The sequence below is a fragment of the Orbicella faveolata genome, unplaced genomic scaffold (genome assembly GCF_042242905.1).
Source record: "Orbicella faveolata isolate gen_17 unplaced genomic scaffold, um_ofav_v1 contig_15, whole genome shotgun sequence".
In the NCBI taxonomy this organism is placed as follows: domain Eukaryota; kingdom Metazoa; phylum Cnidaria; class Anthozoa; order Scleractinia; family Merulinidae; genus Orbicella; species Orbicella faveolata.
This window is the reverse complement of record NW_028301542.1, coordinates 757472-771242: the sequence shown is the minus strand read 5'-3', so window position 1 is coordinate 771242 and position 13771 is coordinate 757472. Positions and strand designations below refer to the sequence as shown.

The 13771-nt window shown below is 39.4% G+C and overlaps 1 protein-coding gene across 6 annotated transcripts; it reads right to left on the bottom strand.

Moving 5' to 3' along the window:
* Positions 1 to 3118: 3118 nt before the first annotated feature.
* On the bottom strand, positions 3119 to 12272 carry LOC110069023 (uncharacterized). 6 transcript variants are annotated; one of them, XM_020776457.2, is made up of 4 exons: positions 12165 to 12272; positions 9145 to 9283; positions 5573 to 5724; positions 3119 to 4709 (listed from the first exon to the last, which is right to left on the bottom strand). In XM_020776457.2, the coding sequence occupies exons 2-4, from the start codon at positions 9245 to 9247 to the stop codon at positions 4251 to 4253; spliced, it is 714 nt and encodes a 237-aa protein (XP_020632116.2). In that variant the 5' UTR covers positions 9248 to 9283; positions 12165 to 12272; the 3' UTR covers positions 3119 to 4250. The 6 variants fall into 6 exon arrangements, with proteins under 6 accessions (XP_020632116.2, XP_020632115.2, XP_020632114.2 ...); XM_020776456.2 differs by having other exon boundaries at positions 12087 to 12269; XM_020776455.2 differs by having other exon boundaries at positions 12083 to 12268.
* Between the last annotated feature and the right edge of the window lie 1499 nt (positions 12273 to 13771).

The window sequence follows — 13771 nt, the reverse complement described above, 5'->3', positions numbered from 1 at the left end:
ATTTACAATCTAAAACTGCTGTCACAGTATCGTAGACTTTGGAATGTAGACAACCCTTGGTACTCTCAGAATTAGCAGCCTTTGGGACTTGTTACCTTGAGCAGTTGTTACTTTTAGGGACCAAAAAATGTTATATTTTGGGATTTTTTAGTGGTCACAATTGTGTGACATTACTTTTGGGGGTCATTATTTTCGGAAGTTTACAGTAGTTACTCACTGAGGTTACTTGTTCAGCTATGCAGTGGCAGATCTGACAAGTCTGAACCCTCTGCAGTGTCAGTATCCCCTCTGAGACTCGCTAGGTAGAAGTGGAACAAGCGTGATGAAAAAGAGGTGGGGAGGCTCATCAGCTGCAACACAGCACAGAAGAAAAAGGAAAAATGGAAATTGATGTTTAAAACTTTGAATAATCAGTCTCCAGAGCACCTGAAAGGCCTCTTTAAACCATTCAGCACGGACTATGGACTTAGAAATTGTGAAAACAAATTGGCTCTGTCTAAGCCCCATGCCTATTTTTTGAAACGTAGTTTGTGCTACAGTGGGGCACATTTGAATAGCCTTCCATCTTACGTCAGAGCCATTAGATCTTTTATTAACTTTAGATATGAGATAAAATCGCCAACTGTCCTCCTGGTACTCCTACACGGCAAACATGTAAATCAGTTTTGTTTTTAAAAAAATATATCTCAATCTTGTAAATGATGCTTCTACTGTGTCTAAATAAAGTGCTAATGTATATATATGTATGTATATGTATGTATGTAAGATGGTGGCAAATAGACAAAGACGGCATTGATGATTGTGTATGTCCTTTGCTGGGGAGACTCCCAAATGACAAGGGCGGGGATGGTTGTCAGAAAATTTGACGGAACAGGCTTGACTACCAGCTGCTGTTCAGGAAAGGAGCCTGTGCTAGTAGACTGAACTTGAGAGACTGGTGGAAATTGAGCCTACAAACGGAAATAAGAGGGTTTGTTTTGCTATTGTTTCGTAGAACGCACCCTTAAAGATAGCTAAAAATAAAGGCATTTTGTCACAAACAGCCTAAGTGAGACCAGAATCCTTAATTAAAAAATGGACTGTCCCATTTGAAGGACTTACAGTACCTGTACATTATGCATTGTTTGCTTTCATTGGGCCATTCCATTTTTTATCCGCGCCTTCCCCAACCCCCCACCCCTTCCCCTATCGAGGACCTAGGAAATCTGAAGGGGAAGGGGTGTCTGTAAAGGCCGTTCCTGAGGGGGTAGCTGTGGTGGCACCTTTGATCTTTTAATAAATTTTGAAGGGAGAAGTGTGTCGGCACTTTGAACTTCCTTTCTTGGGGGATAAAAAGTTTACTTTTCTGAGGAGGTAAAATTGAAAGCTCCTCAACAGGGGGGGGGGGGGTTGGGGTGGGGGTGGGGATAATAAATAGAATGGCCCATTTCAAAACACATTTCTGCGAGAGCAACCTTTTAACTCTGGGAGAATAAAAGAAAATTCCGCTTACTCTTTTGGGGAATCCGTGCTCCATCTTAATTCTTTATCGCATGGTGGATCTCGCAGAGAGCGCCGTTTTGGTGGTAAAGACGTCTCGAAGAGTAAACAGCCGTGGGTTTATTTGACTTCGCGTAGAACTCTGCGCTGCACGGCCATGAGTAGACTTGCTCCAAGTCGCACTTTGCTATAATAATCCTTCATTTATTCGTCGAGCCAGGGAAGAATTATTGGAAACGACTTTTAGAAAGTCTAGGAAGTGAGTTGAAAACGAAGACTTTCTCCCCCAAATGGCGGCCATCTTGGTTCCGCAGGTGCCACCCTGCGCCTGCATTTACATCGCTCAGCGAATTCTCCCCACTCGAAAAATACCATTTGAGCTCCTGTTAATGATCTGTCCCTTTAGTGCGAGACGATGGTGGGACCTTTTGAACATTCTGATTGTTGCTAAATTAAATGCCAATTGAGCATTTATAGGTTAGCACTGATGCGCGATATATTGTAAGACGAATGGCAAGATTCCCGTGTTTTGTTCACGTTTATGATGTTGGGCAGATTTCTTCCCTTGACTCAATATACATCTGATCTCAGTGCCTTCATACACCATTATTATCTTTCCTACGACTTCATTCGACCTTTATTCACCTTCATGTGGCCTTTTCCAGGCGTTCAGTTGGGGCATAGTTAGGTTGGGAAGCAGTGCGAAAAATGGAGAAAAATGGTGTGCCGAGAGCTTTCTCTTTCTCGCTTTCTGTCGCCGCGCTTCTCCCCTATGTTTTCGCTCGCCGTTTTTTTGCGCCTGGCTAACATGCATACACCTCGAGCGACTTTTATTTTTACCCACTTTTGACCTGATAAGTAGCAATCAAGCCACTGGGTTCGAACCAAAGCAAAGAAAGAAATTTACAATGAAAAACTAGCTCGAGGAGAGCAAAATTAAAGAAGATTAAAGACCTTATTACTCTTTAGAGCACCTTTTGATTGTTTGGTTGTCGTGTTAAATTTTTAAGTCCAGGTCTGAAGGGCTTCTTGTACTTATTTAAATTATTGATAACAGGCATGGCAGACGATATTTATTCCGTCCTCATAGCATATTTCAACTACTCGGAGCCAAACAAACCTCGACTGAATTGTGTTCTTTTCAGTTGGTTCTGAAACATGCCCCGCTCAAAGGAGGCTTTTAACAGATTATTTGGTCCCGGGACCGGTGGCGGGAAAATGAGCGCTCTTTACTTCTCTTTAGTTTACTTTCGGGTAACTATTTCGTAACAACAACTTCCTCAGTTCGTTCAAAGAAGAGCGCAAAAGAGAAGGTGTCGAAAACTTGCGTAAACAACGAAAAGTGTGCGTGCGGATGAGGTTTATTTTGTATTTCCTAGGTGTGAAGAAGTTCCATTTTGTGGACAGGGTAGTAAAGGTCTTCTTTCGGGTAAATAGACGTTGAGAAAGTATCACTGTGGCGTTCGATGAGAATGTCCAGGAAAGGGATTGTGTTGTTCTCTTCGAATTCAACGGTAATTTTGATATTTACGTGACAGTTACGGAGGTAAGGTAATGCAGTGTAGAAACTAAGTTGCTGTGTTTTTACTGTCGAACAAGGTGAAGGTATCGTCAACGTATCGAAACCAAATAGAAGGGCGAGCGTTACTTTACTTTATTACAATTCATGGCACTAAAAATAATTACTGACATGTAAACACAAAATAATCATAACATAGAAGAGTCCAGGACGTCATATATAGACAGATCACCGAATTGGTTAGAAGTACATGTTATATCTAAGTACTCAGTACTAAAAGTGTAAATAATATTGTTAAACAATATAAACCTGAATGAAACTGAATGAAGTTGGGTGGGATGGATTGCGGCGGAAGTAAAGTCTGGCAGAGGGCTTTCAAAGATGTCACTGACTGATCGGGAAGGTTGATAACTTCCTTGCCCCTAGATGTTTGCTAGAGTTTGACAGTTTTGCTTTAGCTCTGTCACATCCGCCTGCGGTAATGTGACTCCTCTAAAATCGAGGGTGGTGGTTATTTTTTTGGTGGCTCTGGCTTGATCTGCTGGGGGTGGGGATGTCCTTCTTTTTTCTGCGTCTGGTTTATTTTGTATTGGATGTTACTGTTTTTTTCTTTTTTCTTTTTTCTTTTTTTTTTTTTTTTGCTGTCGATATTTAGCTCATCAAGTGAATTTAAAACTGCCCTGTTTCGGCTTAACAGGGACCGCTGAATAAGAAAACCCAAGGCTCATTAGTACAGTGTTAAACTCAATGTGAAAATACATCACACATGCTAGCAGAAAAGTTCAGGAAAGTAAGATGAAACAATGAACATAGTCTTCGATAGTTTCATTCTCACTTGTATTTGCTAATATTGAGATGGAGACTAACACTGTACAGATCCTTTCTTGGGCTTTTTTATGTAGCGGCAACTTGGTTGAATCTCGAGAGGACTATAGACCTTTCTCACATTCTAACAAACAATGGCACCGAATCGAGGTTATGGTGGACAAAAATGCAGCAAATTTATGAAAATGTCCACCCCAGCCTTGCTCTGGTGCTATTGGACGTTCGCTCCGAAGTTGAATGCGGGAAAAGACTATTCTTTGCTATATTCTGGGATATGAGCGACCGGGATGTCATTTGTCATTTGTCATTTGTATAATGCGTAATAACCTCTCTGGCATTTTTCTATGCGAGTAAATTGTTATTTTCAGTTTCCATCGTTCTGAATGCGGTCATTTCTTGACCTTTATATAATATTTCGTCAGTCAAATTAGTGTCGCATGGTAACCGACGTGAAATAATTGGCTTGTATACCTGGGTTAATTGCCATATTGCTCGAGATCGGCGCACCAAGGTTAGCAGCATTTGGGAACCCTTGCACTTTGCTTGAATGAAGTTGGGCTGGTTGCATTGCAGCGGAAGTTAGGTCCGCCAGAAGGCTCTCAAAGTTGTTATTGACTGACCGGGAAGGCTGATAACTTCCTTGCCTCTGGATGTTTGTTAGAGTTTGATAGTTTTGCTTTAGCAGCTCTGCCACATCCGCCTGCGGTAATGTGACTCCTCTAAAATCGAGGGCATTGGTTATTTTCTCTTCGGCTCTGGCGTGATCCGGTGGGGGTGGGGGTGGGTGTGGGGACGTCTTTCCTTTTTCTGGCTCTGGTTTATTTTGTATTGGATGTTGCTGTTTTTTCTGCTGTCGATATTTAGCTCGTTTATTTTTAAACCAAACCTGGCGAAAGAGAAATAAGAATAGAATGTAGTTAGATATAATAAAATATAATACGCGACCTTATAAACAATCTGTTTGAAGTTTAAAAATGATTTCACATGTACATGAAATCTAAGCTCCGAGCTTCCAAAGTGATCAATGTCATCAACAGTCACCTGATTTAAACGAAACTCACAAGAACTTTGAGAATGTTAATCTTCTAAAATTGAGGGCTAGTTGTGAATGAGACTACAGTCAATCTTAAATTGATTTTTTAAAAAAATTATTATTGTTTTATTAGTCTTATGTTATTTCATGTTTTATATTTTACTGTTATACTTTTATATAATTTTATCTATTTGAGTGATATTCAATTAGTTTTTTTTTCTCAAAAAATAATTTTTTCTATATGAGCGATATTTAACTATTTTTTCCCCTCATTTTATTGTTATCTCTGTCATGTGTTTTGAACATGAACCCCTGGCTCGGACACCGACGGCAACCTCTTCCCACGAATGACATTAATAAATTGATTGATTGATGTTAAATTGATTGATGTGTTCCATTCTCGTGTCTCAAGTCGTGACGTGTAATTAATATCTAACAATGTAGAAATGACATGAGCTTCAAGTTAAGGATAAGAGAAATAAGGCAAAATTAATTATATCAAGGTTCGTTTAGGGATGAATTGTTTTATTCCCTCAAGCCTCGGAGCCAAATTAGAATTTTCAACTATATCTAACATATAAAGTATCAAAACAACCCCACCCCACCCCCCTGTAACAGATGCGCTAAAATCTCGGGAGAGTTAGGATGGAGTGAGCTGACCTGCCAAGAAACAAATAAAATTTAGGCAATACCATGGATATATTTGATATTTATACCTGCACTCGGCTCTCAGGAAGATTGATTTTATTTGCGACTTCTTCCCTCATGAACACGTCAGGATATTTTGTTTTTGCGAAGAGCTCTTCCAGAATTTCAAGCTGAGATTTCGTGAACGTTGTTCGCTCTCGGCGCTGTTTCCGTGGAGGAACTGAAAAAGAGATAAATTATTCTGCATTTAGACGCTTTCAAATCCTTTTTTGCGTATTGACACTTGAGACCTCGTCCACACTACGCCGGAGGAATTTAAAAACGCAACAATCACCGGTCATTTTGGATTTGTGTTTGAGGAAAACTCGGTCAGGGAAATCACGTGATTATCGTGACGTCATCGTTTTCGAAAAGCTCCGTTTGCAAAATGTTTCCGTCCGCACGAAAACGAAAAACCGGCGTTTTCAAATTCCTCCGGTTTGAAAACCGTTTTGGCTACGTTTTCGTGACGGACTAGTGTCGACGGAAGGTCTAACCCAGGCCTAACTCCTGGCCTAACCGGAGAAATGAAGGTGCTTTTTCAAATTTCTCCAGCGTAGTGTGAACGCTGTCTTAAACGTATTAACAGACGCGGTTCTAGGGAAGGGTTTAGGGGGATGCACCCCCCCCCCCCCTCTTTGAGTAGCATTTTAAAATAATGCACATTTGGCAATTGCATTATTATTCTTGATTTCCTGCTTGATAAAAAGGAAACTCCAGATTTTATATCATGCCTTCACAAACGTTTTTCAAGTGTCAGAGTGTTTAGAGGGTAAAATCGGAAATATCTTTCGGGCGCATGGCCCCGGACCCCCTATACTAGAAGCTCTAGTCTGTAGTGCTCACCATCCACGCAGTAGCGTTGAAAAGTAAGGTGTACAAACACCCCCCCCCCCGTCCCATTTCAGGAATTCCTGGATCCGTCCCTGATTAACTTTATCATTTACGTCTCTAGTCTATCTAGAAAGAAAATAATTAATACAAATATGTAAGGATAAAATAACATTGCGGAATCTGGACTTCTCGAACCTCTCGATTACTGAAAGCAAAAGTAGTTCAGTCAGATTTATTTTACTGTACTTTTCCACCTGATATCTCTACCTCTCATTCTCTCGAACCATTGAAAGCTCGAGAAACTTGATATCACACTTTATTTAAACAGTGACAAATGCAACGATTTAGGAAGCATGTGATGCATTTCAGCATGACTTATTAATTCCCCAACTCAGCGATAACGATTTAATTTGGTAGAAAAGTAAGGACAAACGACATGATCACATAAAAAAGGCGGGGATCACTAACACTGGCAAGCATGGAAATAGATTCACCAAATAATTTTCGAAAGAAAAAAAAAATAGAGACATGCATATGAAGGCTTATCGAAGTTTTTCAAATTCCTTTGAAATTAAACAATTCTAGTTGTAAATTTAACCGTGTTAATTATATATCATACGGTAGTCGTTTAAAAAAAATGTATAGCGAAGATATCGGTGATCTCTGTCACTCAGTGTTATTGATGCGTCAACGGGAGAACCGTAAGTTGGCTGGGGAAAAAAAGTGTTCTTTTGTTTTGACATTTAAATTACAGATTTCTTCCTTAACTAAATCTTAGTAAAACTACATGCTGCAACAAGGTCTTTGCTGAAGTGAAGGGAGGGAAACTTTCCTGTGTGTTGCATTGTGCAGTTATAAGTAAACCCTCGACAGCGCCCCTTTAACAGGCCAACACTATTGTCGGGGAGTTACCGATGTGCTTTTCTTTGGGCCAGGGGTGTGTAGCGTGCTGGTCGCGTGCCAGTCGTGTGCCAGTCGTGTGCCAGTCGTGTGCCAGTCGTGTGCCTTTCTAAGCCCTGCTCACTTTTCAGGCCAACAAGATAAGTTTTATCTGCATATTTAGGCTGGAAGGCACTTTTAATTGTGCTTATACCTTTTCTACTCACCCTCTCTTTCTTCATCTACTTTCTTGCTATTTTGTCGTTGAGAAACCGAGTCGAGGTTTTGAAAACTGAATATAAGCCGGCTTAGTTAACACAAAATTACCCCTAATTGTGACCCAATTTCATCACCTGTCCGTCGTCCCTGTTAATCCTTTCCTCCTTGCCAAAATACCAGTGGTAAATCAGTGCCTTTTGCTCCATAGTACTGTTTTCAGTAGCTAATTTTCAAAACCCTTTATCAATGGCACGTGAAATAATTAGTCAATTGAATTGATATAATTTAATTTCATCGCTAGCTCCTCGTGCTTGGCAATTCTTTCTGTTCTTCCTAAAACGGCCTGCATCGATGGCAAGTGAATTGCTGCTAATACAAATCATCATTATTTGTGCCTTCTCAATTCTCACATCCAAGCCTAAACTGGTATTTCGAGAGGCCATTGAACAAAACTAGCATTAAATTGAACAATAATGGTTCAACATCAGCTAAAACAATAAATCCCCAGTTAGAAGCTTCAGGTATATATCGTTAATTTACTGGCGCCGTGACGAATTTGCTGCATAGACTTAGAGTGTTAGCCGTTCTTCTCTTTCCCATTGCAAGCGAATAACTCTTGAAATTCTAATTTGCTTCCTGTTCACCCTGATCGATCAAGTGTTGCGAAAGGAGAGAGTCACAAGTGAACAAGAGATTGAAAATCACAAGAGATTGAAAATCAGTATTTACCTTCCATAAATGGGCTTGGCGCTAAACATTGCAGACAACTCCAGTAGGGTGAATATACTGTCCAATTGAACGCCATTACTCCAAGCTCAAAAAAGCTAGGAAGCTAGAGATCTTTGGTTGACCGAACTAGCGACAAATGCTTTTGTGCGATTTGTTACTAAAATGTACAGATGAATACCCACCTGAGTGCGTGACCTGTCTCTACATCTCGTGACACAGCTCTCACACATCGTTGATATAGATTAACCAGCTTATAGTAGCTTATACTAATTTGGTTGGATGAGACAATGGTACAGTCGAGAGGACGCCAAAGCTCCTCGACTTTAACTCGATTATTGTAGCAATCTCTCGGAAAAATTAAGCAGTGTAGTTTAAAAATTGGTTGCTTGTCACCAACGGACTGTTTTGTTATACTGCCGGAAACGCAAAATGAAAAGTGTAACTATGGAAACAACCTGCTAAAAGGGAGAAAATGTTAACGGAAAGGAACTGAACACTCGTCAAATTTTAAGTGTTCATCTGGATTTCGGAAGGGATCACTTAAAAGAAGAAGGGATAAACGTTTGCTTCGCCACCAGGCACTGTAGTTAACACGGACATTGCGTAAATCAACTTGTGCGACATTGGCATTTTTCTGATGACTTTGTTCCGTATTAAACGATAAGCTGTTTCCTTGTTAAGGCTAAGTCTACAATTCACACTTGAATACAGTAATCTAACACGAAAGCATAAAGTTTAACTTTTAACGTTGAAACAGTGATTCACCACCTATAAACGCACACATCTGGGTGGAAAATAACATTCACTAAACAACATAAGCCCTGAGTTAAAGTGATATTTTGTGCGTGATTCATATAGCGTGTATTAACACGAGAGATGTCCGTGAAAGGAAGTTCACTTGAGAATATTTCCGTGTAAGATTAAATACAATGAGACATACCTCCATATTGAAGCACATCGGGGCTGATATAGTCCATATTGAACGAATTGAGGTTGATATAGTTCACTGAAGAAGGGGAAAGACTTCCAAACACACCATCCATTTCTTCCGCTTTCTTTTATCTTCAGCTTGGCAGAACCTGTAGTTTCAGGGAGAATGTCAGCCTTTACGGCGCCTTAGTTGGCCTAAGACCTGTTAGCGTGTGTTTGCGCTTAAGTTGAAAATAATCAATGATCACGGAGAGCTGCCTAAGTTAACCTGATATCAACTGAAAGAGTTACCCTTGGCGAGTAGTTGGCTCAAGTTTGCTTATTTTGACTGAAACACGATCGAATATATCTTATATCTCGGCTCTATATACAATCTTTAGATAAAAAAGAAGTGGTATTCCACCGATTCCTCTGTTAGCTGAGTTTTCAGTCTGTTGGCAAAGTCTTCACGTAGCTTATTCCTCTTATTATTTTTACAAGCAATTGCTCTATCTCTTTATTATTGTAGCGCCCTAAATTAGCTCCGCTCGGTCCACGAAACAGATAAAATCATGTCATACATCCGGTTATCAGTTTGTTTTTGCAGTCACAAGCAAGTCACACCCGAAGTTTTAATTTCCTTGTCCATTTCTTAACAAAACATAAGTATGATTAGTCTAAAAACCCACTGACCTTTTCGATAAAGGGTGTCACTATAACCTTGATCTGTCAATCGACAGCCAGTTTCTCATTACACACAGTGTTTTGGTAAACGATACTAAAGTTCAAAAAGTTCTGATTTACAGTAATTTTCCTTATAATTTAGTTAGTTCTTAATTATTCCAAGGAAAAAAATTGTCGGAGGAGGGATGGTGGAGGATGGTGGTGGGGGGGGAGGCTGGGAACTCAGAAGGGGTGGGGAAGCACTTCTGACTATGTTGGGAGGCTCCAAAGGTTTAACGTTCTCCAGCCAACCCAACCAAGCTGGAGAGATATGAGACAGTACGTATTTTACGAGTCGAAGTATAACAAAGGGAACGGGAAACTGTCGTTTAGGCAATCAAAAGGCCCTTTCAAACAAACGCATCTAACTGAGACATCTAAGTAGTCTTAAGGGCATTGCTCAATTCAGAATTATAAAAACTGAGGGCGATGAAAGTCTGTCTACTGTTTGTATATAACTGGGGTATTTTTTTTGTGGAATATAATATCCATGAAAGGGTTAAATTTACCATAAAAAAATGTTATATACCGCTAGTACTAATGACTCCTGCTGTTTTCAAGATTCGTGATAAGTGTTGTTGGACTCAGACGTAACAACCATCAGACCATGATAACGATGCTTTTAGCCTTGTAGTCTGTTTCATTGTATTTAGTTTGTAATTGTTTGCTGTTTACAATACACCGTACAATAACAAACAAAACCTGATCTTTACTCAGAGAAATCGATGTACTGAATACAAGTCAGGGCAGCCCAAGCCACATGTCTTTCTTGTGGGCAATGTTTTGATATTTGATATTTCACCCACCACACACATCGAACAACCAAATCATCTGAGTTAGGATCAACCTCGATCTAATGTGATTCATTCTTGTTCTCTTGCAATAAAACGTTTTTTTCTATTTATCTCGGAATTCTAGAGAGCTCAGACTCTCTAAACGGCTCGTCATATAGTACAGAAAGATGTATGCCATAAGAGGAATTTTCACAGTTAGGGAGAATTGTTCAGCCAAGGAGATTGAAACGATTATAGTCCAAGCTTTCTTAACGGACGCTCTCAGCGGACAGCTTTAATACTTAGGGCTGGCTTTAGAAAATCCCCCTTGAGCTCAAATAAATACCTTTCCAAGACTTTTCTTTACCTTTCTTGGCTCCCCAAGCGTAAGGGAACATTCCGAGCAAAAAATCATATTAGCCTCCATCGGATTTTAATGGATGAACTTCGCACCTCTGCCTTCCAGAATGATTTTTCAGTGCAAATAAAGCGGCCACCCATAGCTTACACTGCGAATGGGAAGTTACAAAGATCATTCCCGTAAAGGATACTTTTTGGTGTCTGCCTACTAGTGGATGCGGCAGTGGAAAAGTTCCTAAGCATCGCGTGATTCGGCAAGGTCATTAGCGCAGTACAGAAAATCGAGAACAGAACTGACGTAATGCTTAACTGTAGGCCCGTGCTGGGCTTTGAACCAAAATAGGTCCGCTATGCATACATGAGCGATTCACATATGGAATCGAATTATGTGGAATGCTGTAAATTGAAATGAAAGGAAGCCAATTGGCGATTACAATGAGAGATTAACAACAACGGGGCGAAATAACGTTTTTTTGTCCGCAAGGCTTAGCTTTCTGATGAACGAAACTTGATCCAACCGTTGAAATCTTCGTAGACCAAGCTGGAAACCACGTTTGAAATGATTACTAGCATTTACACCGAAACTTAAACAAACGCGATCGCTTTTTGATCTGAATTGAGAAGTTGGGGTTTTAATTTAATTAACATACTGTGCACAATTTAGGCTTTCAGTTTAATATGTGTAAGTTTCAATATTGAACATGTCAGAGGCGTTGTTAGTTCGCTAAGCTTACACGACAGCTATGAAAATCCGTTTAGCTTTTTTTATGTCAAGTCACCACCACTTATTTTCCGTGGCAATAAGCAATGCATATTCAGTTAGAAATTCTAAATGAATTTCAAATCATTATTCGCATCGTTATAATTAGTTTACCTATGCCTATTTTTCGCTAACAAAGTATACGGTCTTCTATGTAATCAATCAAGTTTGATTATGGAGTGTCCGTGATCACTGGAAACAGCCGAAGCGAAATCATTTTGATCTTTTAAAACCTTTAAAGAAGGATATAACCGCGACCTTTTAACGGAAAATGAGAGCTTTCGGAACAAATATTTTGTCTAGTTAAAACTAATATAGCTTCTTACTTTCTTATTTATAAACAATTGCCTCACCTACGTGTTTTTATCGTGGAGTAACCTGTTTATCCTTCGACGAGCCGAGTTTCTTACTAATATTTAAAAAAAAATGACTTGCCGTTTTGGTATTTCCTCGTCTAGCAGTTTTCTGATCTAACCGTCTCTCGATATAAACACAAGATTCCTAATTTGGCTTTACAAATATTCCTTTCAACGGACACGCACAGGCATGACCTTAATGTAACAGGAGAACAGGAAGAGGAACTTTTGAAAAGCCACAGGCTCCCCCACCTCTGCTCAGACCGGAGACTTTTCAGGAAACCGTTAGACACATGTCCATTTCTTATAGATGACTAGGCAGTTTTTCATGATTAACAGAGTTTTAAAAGCTTACAAAGCTGTTTAACGCGTTTTGACGATAGCGGGGTTGGGATTGCAGTACACTTGATGAAAGCCGTGGATTAGCAATTGTGCCGTTTTGCTCCAGGCTAGATTTACCCTTTACTATTTTTGATGATCAGGTAACCTTGCACTGTCGAATGACTGCGTTTTTTTTTTTTTTTTGTTTTGCTACCTACGAAGAATATTATGCCGAGAAACTGTTCAATGCTAACCTCACTTTTTTTAAAATTGGGCATATTTTTTTTGGATTGATCACAATTCCTCTCCCTTAAACTGGATTTAATTAATAATTCCCTCAGCTTTGGTCAAGAAAACTTAAGGGACAATCGAAACTGTCGTCTGTTTTGACTTCCGTTTATAGTAAAAAGAAAAAAAGTTTCAAACACGTGCCTTGCTTGCTTGTCTTAAGTTACATGAATCGATTCCGCGTGTTTTGATCAAGTCTCAAAAAAGTGACAATTCTGTTTGATCTGATCAATAAAGTCGATAGTTAAAAAAAAAAAATTAAAAAAATATATATAAATGGATTGATTTATTAACGAGGCTTTTTAAACTGCATTTCTTGTCCTCAAACTGTCTAGTCCTCTGCTTGTCAGGATAGAAATGAAACTTTTGGCACAATACAAGAGCTGATTATTTTTCAACTTCTAGCCAAGAGCTTGTAGGTTTATAGTTGTTGAAGTCATTAATTAACTGGATACATTTTATTGAATAGCTGGCTTGGACATGTCCGAAAAATTAAGGAAGTGCGCAATACCTGAAGTATGTTTTCACCGCCTGCATTTCGGTTTATCTAGTAACGAGGTTAAGGTCATGGTATATTTCGCCTTTATACAATACTCCTCTTTGATGATAAACGACGCCGAAGATAGGCATTCATTAAAGCTAGACGTTGTTTCATTATAGCGTGTTCTTGTTTTTTCCTGTCCATGCCCTTGTCTCTAGGCAACGAGAAGAAACACTAAGAGCCTCTATTATTTAAAACAATCACCACTTCAAAACTGTTTGAGGCAATTCTGATACACCCAGAAACTGTTTACATCTAATTAAGTAGCTTGTGGCACCGTTTGAATACAAACGAAACTTAAGAATTGTACGAACGTGCTTTACTGGTTAGGTTTATATCCGTATTCGTCTCACTCGGAAATGAAGTCGACCAACGGGAACTTGCAATCTCTCACGTAATAACGTCTACGACTTCGAAACACTTTCTACAAGTTGATCATATCTGATATTCACTGTAATTTTTATTATCATTATGATTTGTTTGAATAAGCGCACTTTTATTCCCTCAATGTGTTATTGTAATTAATCCCACATCAT

Bases quoted from the DNA above. Each gene is read 5' to 3' on its own strand.
- LOC110069023 (XM_020776457.2), bottom strand. From the start codon at position 9,247: ATGGATGGTGTGTTTGGAAGTCTTTCCCCTTCTTCAGTGAACTATATC. The intron at 5,725-9,144 runs GTATGTCTCATT...TCTCTTTTTCAG, and splicing joins CGATGTGCTTCAATATGGAG to TTCCTCCACGGAAACAGCGC. The intron at 4,710-5,572 runs GTATAAATATCA...CTCTTTCGCCAG, and splicing joins TTCCTGAGAGCCGAGTGCAG to GTTTGGTTTAAAAATAAACG.